Source organism: Quercus robur, chromosome 6 (genome assembly GCF_932294415.1).
Source record: "Quercus robur chromosome 6, dhQueRobu3.1, whole genome shotgun sequence".
NCBI lineage: Eukaryota > Viridiplantae > Streptophyta > Magnoliopsida > Fagales > Fagaceae > Quercus > Quercus robur.
This window is the reverse complement of record NC_065539.1, coordinates 46,430,109-46,449,326: the sequence shown is the minus strand read 5'-3', so window position 1 is coordinate 46,449,326 and position 19,218 is coordinate 46,430,109. Positions and strand designations below refer to the sequence as shown.

At 33.3% G+C, this 19,218-nt stretch overlaps 2 protein-coding genes across 2 annotated transcripts; both read left to right on the top strand.

Annotated features, from left to right (window-relative positions):
- The first annotated feature begins 246 nt into the window (after positions 1 to 246).
- Positions 247 to 1,289, top strand: LOC126689748 (translocator protein homolog). Its single transcript, XM_050384935.1, has 2 exons — positions 247 to 821; positions 1,047 to 1,289. The coding sequence occupies exons 1-2, from the start codon at positions 372 to 374 to the stop codon at positions 1,077 to 1,079; spliced, it is 483 nt and encodes a 160-aa protein (XP_050240892.1). The 5' UTR covers positions 247 to 371; the 3' UTR covers positions 1,080 to 1,289.
- A 10,488-nt stretch (positions 1,290 to 11,777) lies between these two features.
- On the top strand, positions 11,778 to 13,649 carry LOC126689061 (xyloglucan 6-xylosyltransferase 2). Its single transcript, XM_050384088.1, has one exon. It carries the CDS (start codon positions 12,078 to 12,080, stop codon positions 13,437 to 13,439), a length of 1,362 nt encoding a protein of 453 aa, XP_050240045.1. The 5' UTR covers positions 11,778 to 12,077; the 3' UTR covers positions 13,440 to 13,649.
- Positions 13,650 to 19,218: the final 5,569 nt, after the last annotated feature.

Sequence of the window (19,218 nt, the reverse complement as noted above, 5' to 3'; positions counted from 1 at the left end):
AACCATAAAAATAATTATTTATAAAATAGGAAAGGAAACTAAAAAAAGTATAGGGGAAATATATTTATTTTTGTTAAGAAGTTTGATTTTCTAACTTGTAAGGACAGCCAACCAACAAAAAGGGACAGAGTAAATATTTGTTTAAAAATGCATTTTAATTCTTCAATCCATTTAAGATATGAGTCTTCTGAGATGATGATGTTATAAATGGGTATAAAATTTATAGCATATCCTTTTTAAGAAATTTTGATACGTAACGTTCCTTCTTACCCCTCCAATGTCTCCACCATTTGTCTCCTAATCTTTTGTCTCTTCAATTCATACCCAATTTCCTAATCCTATCCACACCACAAAGCACAAATCCCATTACAATGGCTATGCAAACCCTCCAACACTGGTCCAAGAATAAACCTACCAACACCACCAAGAAAGAAACGAAGAAAACCGGATCCAAAAGGGCTATACAGTCCCTAACCCTAGCCATTGTTGTCCCTGTCTCTCTAACCATGACCATCATTTTTATGTTTGGCTCGGGCCACAAGTACCAAGCACTAGACAAACCATTTGGGTTCCCACCTCTTTGGTTCATACACTCAGCCTCTTTAGGATCATCTTTCCTCATGGGTTTTGCAGCTTGGCTTGTGTGTGCTCATGGTGGATTTCATACACATCCTGATGCGTTACCACTCTACATTGCTCAAGTTTCACTAAGCATAGTGTGGGATCCTCTTGTGCTCGTGATTGGTGCTAGATTGCTTGGGCTTTTGTTTTGTGTTGTCAACTTTGGAACTCTTCTCGCATGTTACTATTATTTTCGAAAGGTAAATCCATTTGCAAAAGATCTTGTTAAACCCTGTTTGGCATGGACTGGATATCTTACTATTGTTAGTTTTAAGCTTATTTTTATTTAGAGTTTGGTTTTGCATAAATTTCGCTTAGGACATATCCAAATTGAAACTTGTAGATGTTTGTGCCTTTTGGGCAGATAACAAGTGTTGTTGCAGACTATAATACTTGTTTGGTTATTGATTTTCATTTTATCTTAGATGACAGGTGATGCCTCTGATTTTACCTATTAAAAATGCCGTGACCCAATACAATTGTTTGGGGTAAAAGGCTTTCAATTTGAACGGTGTAGACGAGTCAAGAGCCTAGTGTAGTGACCCATTGGCTTTGCCCGGTTTTCTTGAAAGGAAAATCTGAGTACAAATTCTCCTCTCACTTATTGTAAGAAACAAAATATATACCAACCTTGGAGATAGTATATGAATATAGCTGCAAATGACATAAAGATGGTAGTCATATATATATATATTCCTTTCTTTCCTTTTCAATGTAGTTTTTTATTTCTTTTTACAAATACAATATAATTAGAAATCTATTATCCCCAATCCATTTGGTTACTCTTAACCATCCGGCTAAAACACCAACAAATTTATTTTTTCTGTTGGAGAGATTCAAACTCTTTTCCTTTATTGCGCAATCTAATTCAGCTAACTAGAATCAACATTTCCAATGTATGATTTTTTTTCTTAAGGGTGTTCAAATGTATAGTTAAGAAGGCATTGTATGCAAATACACCATCCAAACATTTAAAAAAGGTTTAACTTTTTACCTAAAAATAATGACTTTGTGACAATTTTGATAATTTAATAGTTACAGTGAGAGGGTGGAGGGATTTAAGTTCTAGGTATCTCTAGTAGAAACACCAAAATATACTAATTGAACTACAAGACTCTTGGTAAGTTTGTGACTATTTAGTCATGAATCTTACAAGCATCTTATGTATATACACATGGAAAATTATCCACTACTTCAGGACCAATGTTCCCTCTTTTCACATGAAATATTTTTTTTTTTTTTTTTTTTTTTTTTGATACAAGATAGAATTCTACTCTAGCCTAATCTAAGTGTATATGTGTGTGAAACTCCCTCCTGGAGACTTGAACCTCGGCCCTTGCCCCCCACACTCCACAAGCACTTATACTTGTGGAGTGACCATCACACCAAGGGAGTGCGGTGGTCACATGAACTAGTTAATAATTGATGAAATACATGAAAATTTTAACAAATTTTTTTCCTTTTTTTTGTTTAAATATGAAATTTGATATTTATGGTAATTATTCAGTATTAATAAGTATTTTTATGATTGTGTTTGTATATGTAACTATCTATTCTATTTTTAAAGGAAATATGAAGTGGCATGATTCTAATAGAAGGTTTAGATATTGAGTATAATTTAAAAATCAATTAAAATTTTATATTAGAATAATGATGTGTGACAAAAACTTATGTGACAAAATATTATGAGGTCAATTAAAAGTCAAATTATTTCATATATATATATATATGATCTTCTTCCTTTGTTTTAAATTTTTTTTCTAAAAATAGGATTTTCTAATTATGGTTGTTAATAAACATTTATTATTTTCAAATATATTTTGATCAAGCATGCTAAGGACACAACAAAAATTCATAACAGTTTCACAACAATCCCAAACTAACCTACCATTTCGAATTATAATGGGCCTATATATGACGTGGTAGGATAATTTAAAAATGTTGTGACCTTTTGTTGTGTCCTTTTATGTGTGTGTGTGTGTGTGTGTGGGAAGTATCTATTCTACCATTAAAAAAATATAGGGTTTGGCCTACCTCCAGTGTTTTTTTAACTGGAAATCTTCTTTTATTTTAAATACACAATAGCAAGTGGAAGTGAGTTTTAATCTTCACATTTTATTTAATTAGTTGTAATGTGGCAGTTTCTCATTAAAATAAAAGAAGATTTCAGTTAAAAAAGTACTAGAGGTAAGTGGTAATGTGGCAGTTTCTCATTAAAATAAAAAGATATTTCAGTTAAAAAAGTACTATAGGTAAGTCAAATCCAAAAATATATACAATTTGACAATATTGAATAATGTTATTGGCACAAAATATTATACAATATTTTTATAAATTATTGATGTGACAAATTTTTACTGGTTCTCTTTTGAACCTACCACTAATATCATATTTTTATTTACTAATAACTACCCACAACATCAACCATTTGTAAAATAAATTGTGACTTTAGCATTAGAGTTTCCATGTCACCATTAATTAAACATGTATTGCTTTCTAACTGCACTTACATAATTTATTAGTAGAACCTTTTCTCTCTCCCTTATTCATTACATCTATGATATTTGTCACGACAGAGACAATATGGTTTTAATTATGAAAATAGGGTTGGAAAGTAATAAATATTTAATGATGATGGGAATACTAGTGTGTAATTTTTGCTAGTTTTCAAAAGTTTATGTGGTATGCCAGTATACCACTGCGCACTCTTAGTGTGATGGTCACTCCACAAGTATAAGTACTTGTGAGGTAAGGGGGGAATCAGGCTGTGGTTCAAGTCTCCAAAATGGAGCTTTACACACATATATACTTAGATTAGGTTAGAGTAAAATTTTTATCTTGTATCCAAAAAAAAAAAAAGATTACGCGGCATCATTAGAAGAAGTAAATAAGAAGTCAAAGATCTCGGTTATTTATATATCATAGATTATAGATTATTTATAGAGATTTGGCTTGTGTCACTTTATGACTGTAATGCATTGAACATGTTAAAATAATGACACATGATCAAAAGTAGAACCCAAACTTTGCCCAATATATAATAAATCCACAATTAATTTAAGGGAAAATTTAACAAATGTCCTAAAGGTATAGTTTGGAAAATATTTTTTAAAACTTTTTTATGAGAAAATGAAAAGCGCGCAACTAGTTTTTTTTTTAACAAATGTTTTAAAAGCATATATTAACCAGACCCTTAATTTAATAATATAATACATTATTTTATGGAATTATTGAATAATTACCCAGTAAACATTACACGTGAAATACAATGACTTTTAGAACCGAAATTGTTTACGAAGTACTACTAATTCATTTCCCTAATAAATAAATAAATAAATTCGAATGGTTTAATAATATTGTAAGTGATTGTTTATAAAGTCCATGAATAGCTATTAATTACAGTATTTTTTAGTGCATTTTTATATTTGGTGTTCTCGTTTTTCTTAGATTGGATGTTGTTCCAACCCTTTATTATTGAGTCATGACATGGAGTTTTTATCATGTGCTTCTAATTGAGGATTTGACCTTGGCACTTCAACCCCTAGACCACTTGAGGGTATCACTCCATTTATTTTGATATTAATATTTTGTGAAAAATGAATTCATTTTTTATAAAACATTTTTTTAACTTATCTTATTTTCTTATATTTGGTAGCAACCTTAGAATATGTTGGAAAATTGTTTTTTACTTCCCTTATTTAGGTTAGCATGAGATAGAATTGTTTTTCATAAAATTTTAGTAAAAAAAAAACTCTATTTTACACTGAACTAAATAAGGGAAATTAAAGGATAAGTTTTATCTAACCCATTTTTTCCTTATGTTTTTAATCATTGATAAATGCGGAAAATTATTTTCATATAAACTGATAACCACAAGACCACCGCATTTTGGTGGTTGTCTTTGGTTAATGTGCGTATATATATATATATATATATATATAAAATGGTGAGTTTTTATCCTAATTGCGGTTTAAATTAATATGTGCTTCCATAGAGAGGAGGGGGAAATCTTGATATTTTTTCATGTGGAAAAAGAAAAACCGAAAAAGAATTGGTGTTGTTGACTTGAGTAATAAAGAGCTTTAATAATTTCTGGATCCTTTTGAAGGCCAGCTTGCAAAAAGTATAAGAGAAGCTTCGATTAGAATTTATGAATTGAATTAGGGAAGGTCTTATTAATTAGAAAGTGACTCGTAGAAATATAGTATGCAATGTGTGCCGCGTGGGACTATTTAGACGGTCAAACACTAATTTTGTCCTTATAGTAAACATAAATATTAGGCACCCTTCGTCACGGGGAAAGATAATATTAGTTGTTAACATCACACAATTCACATAGACAACTAGCAACCCATGTGATTTGAATAAATGCAGTCCATATAAAACTTTAGCACCAAGCGCCACAAGCCACGTGCTCTGGATCTCAATGTGGAGATTTTATTTTTGGTAAACTAAAATTCAATTAAAAATAAATCAACTTATAAAATGTTTATCAAAAAAAACTTATAACCCAATTGATACATTTTGACATTTTTGAGCGAAAGGGAACCAAATTATTACTATCAAGCACTTCTACTACAAACTTTTCATCAAACATTATAATGAGCTTTCAAATTTTCTAACTTTGTGCTAGTTCTAGGCCATCTTGAAGTACCCAAGACCATACTAAATTTCTACTTCCTCTTTTTTTATAAAGGAGAAATATATCTATAGTTTTATACTACTTTTTTTTTTATCTTAATTTTCTTTTAACTTTTACATACTAATAAAAGCTATAATATGCCTAAAATATGGTACATTAATAATTTGCATTAGCTAAAATACTAACTCACAATGAACATTAATATTTCCTTTAAACCCATTAAAAAAGAGTTGGGTTCAAGTTACAACTAATGTAACTCTAAGCAATGTTACACTACTCAATAACTTGTTAATGAATTTATATTTTAAAAATTCCACTATTAGATTACATGTTTTATATGTTCTAAACATACATATCAATTTTCATATCAATCGGATATTATTTATCATTCGATCTATAAGTTTGTTTTTTATGCATTATTTTAAACTACAAAAATTTGAATTTATACAATTGATAGATGACATGATTATTGGGTGGTGTAACATTACTTAGGCTTCGTTTGGGAGTTTATAAGAGAATGAAATGAAATGATCATAAGAGAATGGAAAATAATGGAATTGAATGGAATGTATTTAAGTAAGGGAAAAGAATGGAATGGAATTAAGTAACCTTGATGGGATGTTTTAAAGTAAAAGAATGAAAATGAATGGAATGTAAGTAATCTTATTTGGGAGTAACATGGAGAGAATGGAATGGAATCATTTGATGACGATATTACTATTAGACCTCTATTTTAAAATAAATTATTGAATATATAAGGGTATTTTAGGAGTTTTAGTAAAAAATTCATTAAATCTAATTTCATTTCCTCCCAATTCTCCCAATTTCGAGGAGAATGAAAATTTGAGATTTTAAGGAAATAGAAAGGAATAAGTATTCCCTCCTACCCATTTCATTCCCTCTCACGTAAACTACCAAATAAGGGGGAATGGACTTTCCATTCCCTCCATTAAAACTCCCAAACAAAGGAAGGGAATAATATTCTAAAATTATTCTTTTCATTCATTTCTATTCCATTCTATTCCCTCCTCCTAAATAAGGCTTTAAAATTATACCAGGTATAACTTGAACCTAATCCATATATATATATATATATATAAAGCATGAAACAAAGCAATATTTCACTATGTTGTGGCCATATTAACATGGATATTGTTTTGTGCTTTTGAGATTATCACTATGCTATTAGCACAATAAACAACAATCAATTGATTCCTAAAGTTGTTAATGATTAATGATCACCCATGCTCCTGTAACGCAACGTTAATTTAAAAAAAAAAAAAAAAAAAAAAAAAAAAAAAAAAAAAAAAAGAAGTCAAGTCGGCTAGTTGTATGTTAATTTGATTTTTTTTTTTTTTAATTCTCAAAAAGAAAAAAAATTGACATTTTTTCCCTCTTTCCGCGTCAAGTTTGACTGAGATTGTTTCTCTTTTTGCCTTTTCAACTCGGTATAGCAATAACAGAACATTTCTTTCTTGCTCAAAAAAAAAAAAAAAAAACCGAACATTTCTTTCGTAAGTTTGTTTTATTCTTCCTTCCAATTGCCCATTTAGTGACCGTTTGGGTTGGACGTAGGAAGCGTTCAGAGTTTACGTTTAGGGCATGGGATTCACGTTACAATAAGCGTGTTCTTCTTCTTCTTTTTTATTTTTATTTTTTTCACGCGTTTCAGAGTAATGCGGTTACTGTTTATGCAACAGTTTATGAACAGTAACCGTAAATGTTGACTTTTCACTGTGAATAGTGATTCGTGTACTGTTTACGGACCCACAAATTCTATTTTTCAACAATTTTTTCATTAAAAATTGGTCCTATAGTACTATTTACACATTTAAAAAATATTTTACTACAATGTTTTCAATTTCAATAAAAATAAGTTCAATCCAAACATACCCTTAACCTTTACATTAGTAATTGCTTAACTTTTTTGAGGGGTAATAATTTACCTAAATTAAATAGATCTGCTTATGCAATCATGATCACAAAGTCGTACTTCAACAGGGTTTTTTTTCCTTTTTTTTAGAAGAAAGTACTTCAACAATTAATCAGTATTTAAACGGTACAAAAATCGGTATTCACTGAATCATTAGTATTATTTAAATAAGGATCATGTTAACGACTGTTCTTAGGGTACTCATTAATAATTTATTTTAGGAAAGTTTTGATATCACTTTTATGGGAAATGAAAAAGACTGTCAAAATATTAATTACTTTTTTTTTTCATTTTTCATAAAAATTTTCTTTAAATAGATTATTAACCAGTACCCTAAGGGCACTTGTTAATATTTCCCTTTAAATAAACTCACTATTCCTATATATAAGTACCATTCCTGCTTGTCTGGCTCTTAGAGTATTATTTTGACACACCAAAAGCCTATTTTATTATTTTATCACATCATTTTACAATATTTCATTTATTAGATGTTTTATTCTTCAATTCTATACATTAAAATAATATTTACAACACATTAAATAATATATTAAATTCCTCCCCCATCATCATCATCATCAACAACAACCACCACAACAACAACCAGAAAAATTGTAGCGGCCACAATCACAGAATCACCAAGAAAAAAAAAAAAAAAAAAAAAAAAAAAAAAAAAAAAAAACCACAACCACCAAAATCAACCCACAATCACCGTCGAATCCACCACCAAATCACAACCACCAAAATAGAAAAACAAAGACAAAAACAGATCAGAACAAAGATCGGTACCACCACCGATTCACCATCACCAGCTAACCCACCCACCACCACTAATCCTCCCATCACCATCTCAACCCACCCACCATCGATCTGCCCATCCGAACCCACCCATTGCCCAACCTACCCATCAAACCATAGCCAAAAAACATGAACAAAAAAAAAAAAAAAACCCGAAGCAGAATAGAGAAGACAGATGGTCGGCAGCGTCTAGTGGTGGTCTTTGGTGAGATCGGTAGCGTCAAGTGGTGGCCATTGGTGATCGGCGTGCTGTGGAAGACGAATAGAGAAGACAGAGATGAGAGAGAAGATAAAGATGAGAAGACGGAGAGAGAGAGAGAGAGAGATATCTGTGATGAGGAGAGAGAAAACAGGAATAAAATAATAATATATATTATGCAATTGTTGTCTATACTGTCTCAAATTTGAGATTGTACTATAGCATGTTGCAAATTTTTGGAACATTTAACACATCTGATAATGCATTATTTTTGATATTTGGTTTGCTAAATGTGTCAAATATTTGGCATTTAACACATATACTATAGTTGCTGTGGATGCTCTTAGAAAGGAAAAAGAGTCAACCTCGTATTTCTATATATATATATATATATAGGAAATTTTCTATATATATATATATATATATATATATTATAATATAAGTAAATAAGCAGAATTTTCTTTAAAGAAAGGTTTCTCTAACCTATTAAATAGTAAAACTTTAAATAAATATCCACGTATAGCCCTAAAAATATGAACATCCACATATAGCCATATAGCCTTCTTATGGGAGTTCATAAAAAAATTGAATGAAATGATCATAAGGAAGGAAATTAAGGAATAGAATGAAATTAAGTAATTTTTTTAATATATTTTTTAATAAATGAATGCATGATAGGTAATCTTGTTTGGGAGTAACATAGAGAAAAATGAATAAAATTAATTTATAAAAATATTATTATTAGATCTCTATTTTTAAATAAATGACTAAATATATAGGAGTGCTTTGAGAGTTTTAGTAAAAAATTTATTAAATATAATTTAATTATCTCAAATTCCTCTCAATTTTTTGGAGAATGAAAATTTTTAGATCTTAAAGGAATAAAGATGAGGAGTATTTTCTCATACTCATTTCATTGTCTCCAATTAAAACGCTCAAACAAGAGAATAAATATTCTAAATTTTTTTTTTCCATTCATTTCCATTGCTTTTCCCTCCTCCCAAACGAGCTAATAATATAAATATTTTTTGATAATTTGATAGGTTTTTTTTTTTTTTTTTTGGAGGAATGAGAGTATTCAGATCTCTTTAAGTATTTGACTATTTTCTCGGGTGTATATAGTCCTCTCATCCCACATACACTAGATTATTACATGGAAGAATCCCTTAGCAGTGGCTATAAGAAGTTGGCATGCAAGAGATTTCGAACTTATGATCTCATAGATATCATGAGATTTTAGGAACTATTAAGCCAATCCCTTGGGATTAGATAATTCGATAGTTACAATAGGAGAAAGGGGTTTAAATCTTAGATGTACCACCACGCACCCTTAACATGGTGGTTACTCTACAAGGACAAAGCTTTTGTGAGATGAAGGGGGCAAGTGTCAAAATTCAAGTCTCTAAAAGAGAGTTTCACACATATATATACTTAGATTAGACTAGAGTATAATTTCTATCTCGTATTAATATATATATATATATATATATATATCTATATATATAGATGTCTTCAATTTTTTTTAATAGGTAGATATGGTTTTATTGAAAATGCCAAAAAGCTTGTACCAGTTGAGTTATAAGATTATTGACAACATTCCCATCTAATTTTAGTCACATTACTTATCTTTTTTAGAAAGTATGATATGACTTACTTAAAAATATATCATTATATGGTAAGTTAAATGAGCATCAATATATGTACTTTTAACCAAGTATATTACTTATTCCTATCCAAAAAATATATATATGTATTACTTATATGACTTACTTAAAAATATATCATTATATGGCAAGTTAAATGAGCATCAATAAATATAATTTTTAACCAATTATATTACTAAAATACCAAAAAGTTTGTACCAATTGAGTTATAAGATTATTGACAACATTCACATCTAATTTTAGTCACATTACATTTTAATTTTAGTCACATTACATTTTTTTTTTAGAAAGTATAATATGACTTACTTAAAAATATATCATTATATGGTAAGTTAAATGAGCATCAATATTTATACTTTTACCCAAGTATATTACTCATTCCTATCCAAAAAAAAAAAAAAAAAAAAGAATGTATTACTTATATGACTTACTTAAAAATATATCATTATATGGCAAGTTAAATGATTATCAATATTTATACTTTTAACCAAATATATTACTCATTCCTATCCAAAAAAAAAAAAATGTATTACTTATATGACTTACTTAAAAATATATCATTATATGGCAAGTTAAATGAGCATCAATATATATAATTTTAACCAATTATATTACTTGTGGGGCCCAATAGTTTCTGGGCCAGGCCCACTTGCTCATGGGGAGCCCGCAGGCCCAAGCTGAAGAAAATTATGGCCCAAGCTTAGAAGTATAAGGCCGAGGATGGCCCAGATATGCAGCCGAGGACGGTTTAGTCCTCGGCAAGCCTAAAGCTCCCTTGACAAAAGGGGTAAAAGAGAGCTATAAGGACAAATCCGTAAGAAGATCTAAAATATCTCAGGGAGGTTGTCCTTAATGCCCTTCATTGATAAGACTCTGTACCTAACAAAACCGGATTCTTAGACTTTATTAACCATCCCCAACAATTCCGGGATTAGACTGACGGGACAAATATCAGTCCTGGAAAAAGTTGACCCTACACGTGGACGAGGGACAGCAAGCGTAGGCTAGTATAAAAGGAAAGGTGAACTAATTAGAAAAGGAGGAGGCCCATCTCACTTCTTGGAAAAAACTCCAGGGAGGAGAATGCCCGGATAATAAATGTACACCACCACGAAAAACCCACCGCCGAATAACCGGAGAAAGGCATTAGTGCTCCTCGGACATGATCCGAGGAGTCCAATCCCTCAAATTACAAAGCTGTGGGGCTTGGATATCCAGGCTGAAACCTTTTCTTATCTGAGTTCCCTAAAATCCGGTTTGGACCAACGCCCCGTGACCAGACGCTAGCCTTTCAAGCCCACTCTCTACAAATTTTATTGTGAGGGATCCTTCACGTGCGAGCCTAACGTAATCGTTGGGCCGTTTGAGAATCGTGTCCCTACATTACTTATTCCTATACCCAAAAAAAAAAGCATATTACTTATTCTATATATATATATATATATATAATCACATTATTTATTAAATAATTATATAATTTGAGATAAAAAAAATAGTTATATAATTTATCATGTAATTTAATATACATAAATATTTTAGTAGCATGAAAAGAAATCAAATTACTACAAAACTTTGTAAAAACTTAAAATCCAACAAAAATATCATAATATTTTTCACAAACTGTGATAATATTTCTATAATTTTCATTTTTTTTTATTTTTTTTTTAAAGTTGGAAGAAGGGACCCACCAATGTAAAAATACAAAGGATGTGGCTTGTGTCCCTGGAAGTTTTCACCGGACACAATCCGTGTCCAAATACAAATGGATTCCAGTCCATTTGTCCCAACAAGTCAGACCCACACTGAAGGACGTAGCTTTTTAGACAGACAGATATTAATTATTATCAACGTGATTACGTGCAATTATATATTATTATTACAATATTATATAAATAAAAAATAAAAAATTGTCGGAAGAACACTCTCTCGCTCTCTCTTTATTCCCTTTTTCTCTCTGTGGATCTTCCTTGTTCCTTCTTCCTTCTTCATCTCCCACCGACTTATCTATCTCGTAATCCCAAAACTACCCTTTAATCTTCTTTATTATTTACAATCCTAGCCTCCAGCTAAGCTATCATGGTTTCCAATTTCAATCCGAGCTTTTAGTTTCAGCCTCCTCCTATAAAAAAGAAAAACCCTTTCTTTCCAATTCCTTTGTCTTTACCTGAATCGTCTGCCGGTTCAACTCGGCCGAGTCAAAAACAAATAAATAAATAAATAAAAATGCTGGAACGCTTTTTGGGACCAAGACGAGTCCGCCAGATCCACCGCGCGGCTCGAAACGGCACCGTCACGTTCCTCTGCCTCTTCTTGACGGTCGTCGTCCTACGTGGCACTATCGGAGCCGGTAAATTCGGAACCCCGGAGCAAGACTTCAACGAGCTCCGCGACCACCTCTACTCTCGTGGGCGGCGCGTGGAGCCCCACCGCGTCCTCGAAGAAGCCCAACCCGAAACGGAATCCGATAGCCAGTCCAACAACTACGCCACTTTCGACATCACCAAGATCCTCCACGACGATGAACCTGAAGAGAAACCCGACCCGAACAAGCCCTACTCTCTCGGCCCCAAAATCTCCGATTGGGACGAGCAAAGATCCGAGTGGCTGAAAAACAACCCGCAATTCCCCAACTTTATCGGGCCGAATAAACCCCGAGTCTTGCTCGTTACCGGTTCGTCCCCGAAACCTTGCGAAAACCCGGTCGGAGATCACTACCTGTTGAAAGCGATCAAGAACAAGATCGATTACTGTAGGTTGCACGGGATCGAGGTCTTCTACAACATGGCGCTTCTCGACGCTGAGATGGCAGGGTTTTGGGCGAAGCTTCCATTGATTCGGAAACTTTTGCTTTCTCATCCCGAAATCGAGTTTCTATGGTGGATGGACAGTGATGCGATGTTTACAGACATGGCTTTTGAGGTTCCATGGGAGAGGTACAAAGATCACAACTTTGTGTTGCACGGCTGGAACGAGATGGTTTACGATCAGAAAAACTGGATCGGGTTGAATACCGGTTCGTTTTTGTTGAGGAATTCGCAATGGGCTTTGGATATTCTTGATGCTTGGGCTCCGATGGGTCCGAAAGGAAAGGTCCGAGACGAAGCCGGTAAAATCTTGACCCGAGAATTGAAAGATCGGCCGGTTTTCGAAGCTGATGACCAGTCTGCAATGGTGTATTTGTTGATGAAAGAAAGAGAGAAATGGGGGAGCAAAGTGTACTTAGAAAGCGCGTATTATCTTCACGGTTATTGGGGGATTTTGGTGGATAGGTATGAGGAGATGATGGAGAATTATCATCCTGGATTGGGTGACCATAGGTGGCCTTTGGTCACTCATTTTGTGGGGTGTAAGCCTTGTGGGAAATTTGGGGATTATCCAGTGGAGAGGTGTTTGAGACAAATGGATAGAGCTTACAATTTTGGGGACAATCAGATTTTGCAAATGTATGGGTTTGAGCACAAGAATTTGGGTAGTAGGAGAGTGAAGAGAGTGAGGAATGAGACAAGCAATCCACTTGAAGTGAAAGATGAACTTGGTTTGCTTCACCCTGCATTCAAGGCTGTTAAGGTATCAACATCTTCTTAATGATGATGATGATGATGATGGATGTGTTCTAATTAGCTTCAATTATTTACTACGTTGTTGTTGATACGAGTAAGCCAATGTTGTATGTTAATTTCTGGATATTTATTACTATTTTTTTGTTTTTTTTGGAGTAATCTTTTTTGTGGTTGTAGTGAATTAAAACTCGAAATTGTATTGATTTTTGGAAGATATCACAGTCTTGATTATGTATCTTTGCCTTTGGCTAGTGTTGGTTACTTTTTGTTATTATTAGCATGTTGCAAATGTCCATGAGGATTTTAGTTTTTCCTTTTGTTACTGACGGAGTATTTTGCTTTAAGGTATAGTTGGAATGTTGGATATACTTGATCTTATATATAAAATTAAATAGACACTTGGTTGATGAATGATGAAAAGTTTGAGCTTACTAAGTACTGCTTAGGGTGGGGTTGGGGGTTGTAAAGCTTACTGTGTATGTATTTGACACAACATGAGGTTGTTCCGTGATAATTGTTCTTTACTATCAGGTGAAAACACGAATGAGTTTCAATTTGGTGTAGATGGGATTCGATCCCAAGTCTCTTATTTGACAACAAGAGATCTTACTAATTGAGCTAATTGAAACTTATGACAAAAGATAAAGATGAAAATTTTGTTTTCTAATTCTTTTTCTTTTTGCGGGGGAGAGCTAATTTATTGTGTTTTGGTATAAAAGGCTTATAATGGAATGAGGGTGCATGTATGTTACAAAGATGAAAAGATAATGATACTAAAGACTTTGACTTTTTGATACACATGATGATGATAAATAATTTTGAGGAGTTAGCATTAGCAAAGAATGATGGGTAGTGACTAGTGATATGTGACTTGTGAGCTAACAAGCCTTTTTCCCCTTTCCCTTCCTTCACTTGGTAAATCTTAAATTGATTTTCAGATTATAGAAATAGTAATTGATAGCTTTCTGGGTTTATCTAATTCTAGATATGAATTTGCATATTATTTCTGGGTAATGAAAGGCAATTACCAAATCTTAAGATTTGTTCTTTGGGGATTTATCACCTTTCAATTTAATCTAATGGAAAAGGACAGCCTTCTTGTCATTGTAAGTCATAAGACAAAGTTGCAAACAACATTTAAACATCACATTCAAGTTTGGTTAGGGAAATTGCAACATGAACACATCAATGGAGTTCAGCTGTCGTTGTTGCTTTAGAAATCTCATCAGTGCTGCAGGGAATGAACGTGATTAATTATTGAAAGCTCATGGAGCCATATTTTGCCTTAATTTTTCTTGTAAAATGTTGATGACTGTCGACTGATGGTTAGGTATAGACACAGATAGTGCAATCACCACTGAAATCATAATCAGCTTTCTGTTTCTATACTTCCATATGGAGACCATGGAGAGTACTTTCATCTCTCCAATGGCTGTAGATAATCACCAAGACGAGTAATCTTGATTGCTTTTGCCTCTTATTCTTTATCTCTTTCTTCATTTTGTTTTTTTATTATTTCATAATTGCATATAGAGTTTCCTATAACAATAAAAGTCAATGTCGTGGAGCTTAAGAGACCTAAAACAATTGCCATATGGTTGAGAAATATGGTTTCATCAGGAGTTGTTTTCTTCACATCCTTTGTTAGGCTTATACAGACTGCTATTGTCAATTTACACACACAAGCAGCTTTTGTCTTTAAGCAGGCAGCAGGCTTAATTAACAATATAGGGAGCATTTTATTAAACAATGCCCAAAACATATTTTAAGGTGTAAACTAAGGTGGGTCTCTCAAGTAACTAGAATGTGAGAAATGATGTCAAAAGACCCCATAGGAACCATGAAGTTTGAATTGGCAAAAGGATAGAACAGCAATAAAATTGACATCACGATAATGATATCACGATAAAGATAACAATTTTTTTTAATGATAATGACATCGCGATAATGATAACAATTTTTTTAATTAGCAATAATGGTAACATTATCGTTAAATAAAATTCTTTCATGTGGGATGTCTTTGTCTCGATCATGGTAATGGATCACTGAGATCTGGTGTCTGAATACATATATGTGTTGGCAAAAATGCTGGAACTTGAATTCTTTCATGTGGGATGTCTTTGTTTTGATCATGGCGATGGATCACTTAGATCTGGTGTCTGAATACATGTGTTGGCAAAAGTGCTGGAACTTGAAGGCCATAGAAAGAAGCTCACAAGAAATATTGTATGGGATAGTATTTGAAATTTTGAATGGCCTTCTCTGCATACAAAGTTGAGGTCAAGATTTTCAACAAATTCCTAATACAAATATGATTCCAGCTATCAATTTCACAGCCAAGATCGCTTCCTTAGCAAAAAGCATCTCAAAGGGAGAGATGGATTTTAGCCATGAACTGAAATCGGTTTACAGTTTATTTTAGGAAATGGTTCAGACCATCATGGAATAGCAATCAAATATGAGGTTTTATAGCCAAGATTTGCGCACCCCAGAGTGTAAATAATCTTAAACAAGCTTTGATGTGTGCCCTCATGCTCTGCGCATGTAGCGGCAGTGGTAGTCTTGCGTTTCTCCTTTTGCAAGAGTTTTAGTGGCCTCCTGTGTACAGTGAGGTCAGTGTTGGTAACCCCTTTCAACGGAATAGAGAGTGGGTTTTATTCTAGAAGGATGGCAGACGAGCTGGAAGAACTTTGGAGTAAGTTAACTTTTACGGAAGAAGAGGGAGAGGATATAGAACTAGGATGCGAGAGTACAAGGGCGGCGAGGGAGATCAGAAAAAATTGTTTAGTGATGAAGATACTCACGCAGCGTTTCATTGTCCTAGACGCACTCCGAAAACACTTGAAGATGCTATGGAAACCGAACAGGGGTTTATGGATATCGGAAATAGAAGGGGAAATGTTCCTAGTGGAGTTTGGAGATGGTAGGGACAAAAAACGAATCTTGGAGATGTGTCCTTGGAGCTATGAGAAACAACTTGTACTTTTACAGGAGTTTGAGGGTGAAAGAGTTCCAAAGGAAATCACTATGAAGTGGACTCCTTTTTGGGTGCAAATATACAACCTCCCTCTGATGAGCATGACTCGAGAATCCGGTCTGGAGATAGGTGGAAAAATTGGTAGGGTGCTTAATGTGGATGTGCCTGAGAAGGGTGTTCAGTGGGGTAAGTACCTACGGGTGAGGGTCAGTGTTGACGTCACAAAAAAGCTGGTCAAGGGGAAGAAAGTAACCATCGAAGGAGGAGAAGCCAAATGGGTTTTCTTCAAATACAAACGGTTACCTAACTTCTGTTACCAGTGTGGGAGATTGGATCATGGAGTGAAGGAATGTAAGGAAAGAGCAAGTACGGAAAACAGAGCAGGTGATGAGGGAATGCAATACGGAGCTTGGCTTAGAGGTGAACCAGGGAGAAGGGGAGATTGGGAGCAAGGAAGAATGGGGGACGAAAATGACGGAGAAGGCAAGCAGTATAAGGGGGTGACGATGGGAAAGAAGCACGTCAATGACACGCTCCGGCGACAAGGAGGTGAGGAAAAGAACGACGCTCACGTGAGTGGATTGACCCAAATTTATTTTAAAGTTGCTATTAAATATAAGAAAATGACATAATTTAAAAAAAAAATACTCTATAGAAAATGATTTCCAAAAATTATTAATGTCAAAACAAATATATCTTTTTAGTATAATTGATGACAATCAATTTAATAATTAGTTAATTAGAATTCACTGGTGACCACGTTATTAACTGTGGAATATTTATAATAAAAAAAAAAGTCAATTATACTTCTTCTTTTTTAAGAAAAAGTCAATTATACATTTAAGCGGACAGTCACACATGATCTCTATAGGAGATAATGATGAGCGTAAAAAATGGAGTGATTGGCAAAGTAGACAGACAAGATTAAGAACATGTAGGCAGTAGCTTGGTGAGATTAAGAAGGGTGTGATTTGACAATGTTTTTGTTTTTTGTTTTTTGTTTTTTTTGAGAAGGAGTGATTTGTCAAAGTTGATGTCATGAAACTGTGACAATGGAAATGAACGTGCAGGTGAGTGGAAGGTTAGTGTGGTACGAGTGAAGGGCTAGTGATTTAGTCAAATGCCAATAGATTAGCGCAAAAGGGCAAATATTTAGGTGGTTTCAGAGCATTGCTCTGAGTTCTCGCAAAGTGTGTAGGCCTCATGGATGGCAGGGTTCATGTTTGAGGTTCACTCATTATTTTGTAAGAGCTCAGAGCAGTTTTTCGGGATTACTTAAATTTTTTCCATAATTAAATTGGAGAATGAATTAGTCAAGGTTAAAATGATTGGTTACTTGATTTGGTGAGAGAAAATATAAATACACATAGCATTTGACTACTAATTTCACACATATTGTTAAGGTGATTGTCTGTAATTAGTGTGCTATAAAATAATGATAGTGATAGATTTAGATAAAAATGATGTAGCCACCAATTAAATTATGTCAACTTAAGAAGTTGTGAAATTTGTTCTCTCCATATCATTACTCATTTGCTGGAAGTAGTTACGCGTCGCTCATGATTAGAGTTAAGATAGCCAAATAAATAAATAAAAGCCCAAATAAAAACAATAAAAATAAGCTTAAATGACAACAAAAATAACCTGAACGACAATAATATTAGGCCAAACGACAACAAATGAACAAAGTATTCAACAAAAATCCCATTGAAAAAAAAAAAAAAAAAAACAGTCCTAACCATTGAAATTTGCAACCGTTCAACATATTCTATAAAAATTATTCATAATTTCAATTTTCTTATAAAAAGGGCCCTATAGAGAGATTGTGGTAGTGAATTGGTGGCATTGGTAGCTCTACTCTCTTCTACTTTGCAATTGCAGTAGTCCCGCTCTCTTTCTCTAAACCCATTTCACCATGTTGTGCTAATTTCTCCCTTTTAGAAAGGTTTCGGTGGCTACATTTATGTTTAGTTTGGTTGCTCGAACCATTATACCATTTTTATTATGGTATGGTATTGTCAGATCTGAACATGGGGCTGCATTATTTGTTCACTTTCTCCATTTTCATGTTCTCTATCATCATTTCAAACTTCCTCTCACTTTATTACTTTCATCTCAAAAATTTATGTTCCCACTTTATCTCTCATTCGTACTTTTTTGCCTTTTCATTTTGTTAGTAGAAGGAAGTTGTAAAATTTCATGTATTTACATTTTTTTTAATGTCAATATATTCAAGTTCTCTTTTTATTAGATTTTGTATAATTTAAGTTTCTTAATGTCTATCCTCGAAAAAAATTCTTAAAGCTACCACTATTAAGACAAACTTTGGTATGCTATAATAGATTATGTAATGGAATGTGTATTCATGTATAATAACTATTCGGTAATTTGCTAAAAAGGAATGGGTTGAACAGAGAAATCAAATGGTTTTCCTACATGAGTGTTGATGGGATTGACGAACTCAGCTTACCTGGACGGCCTCATCCAAACCAACGAGGCAGCATTGACAGACGAATCATCCGTGTCCCTCTAACGAAGTAAGCCACATTACTGACGAAGATAAAGAAGCCATTCAATGCAGTCAAATAAATGCCTCGGACGGTTACAGGGATAGCTGTACAGATCGTTGGAGGCCCATCAAAGCTCATATGATTGACCATGAGGCGTTACCAAAAGAGGCATTAAAACCACCATAACAACCACAATGGCTAGGGGCCACAGGAATGTATATATATAACTCTCCCAACACCAACATAAGATACATAGACATACCTAAGAACACTGCTAGCCATTCTAATACTTTGTTATTTCCTAAAAACTCTTAATA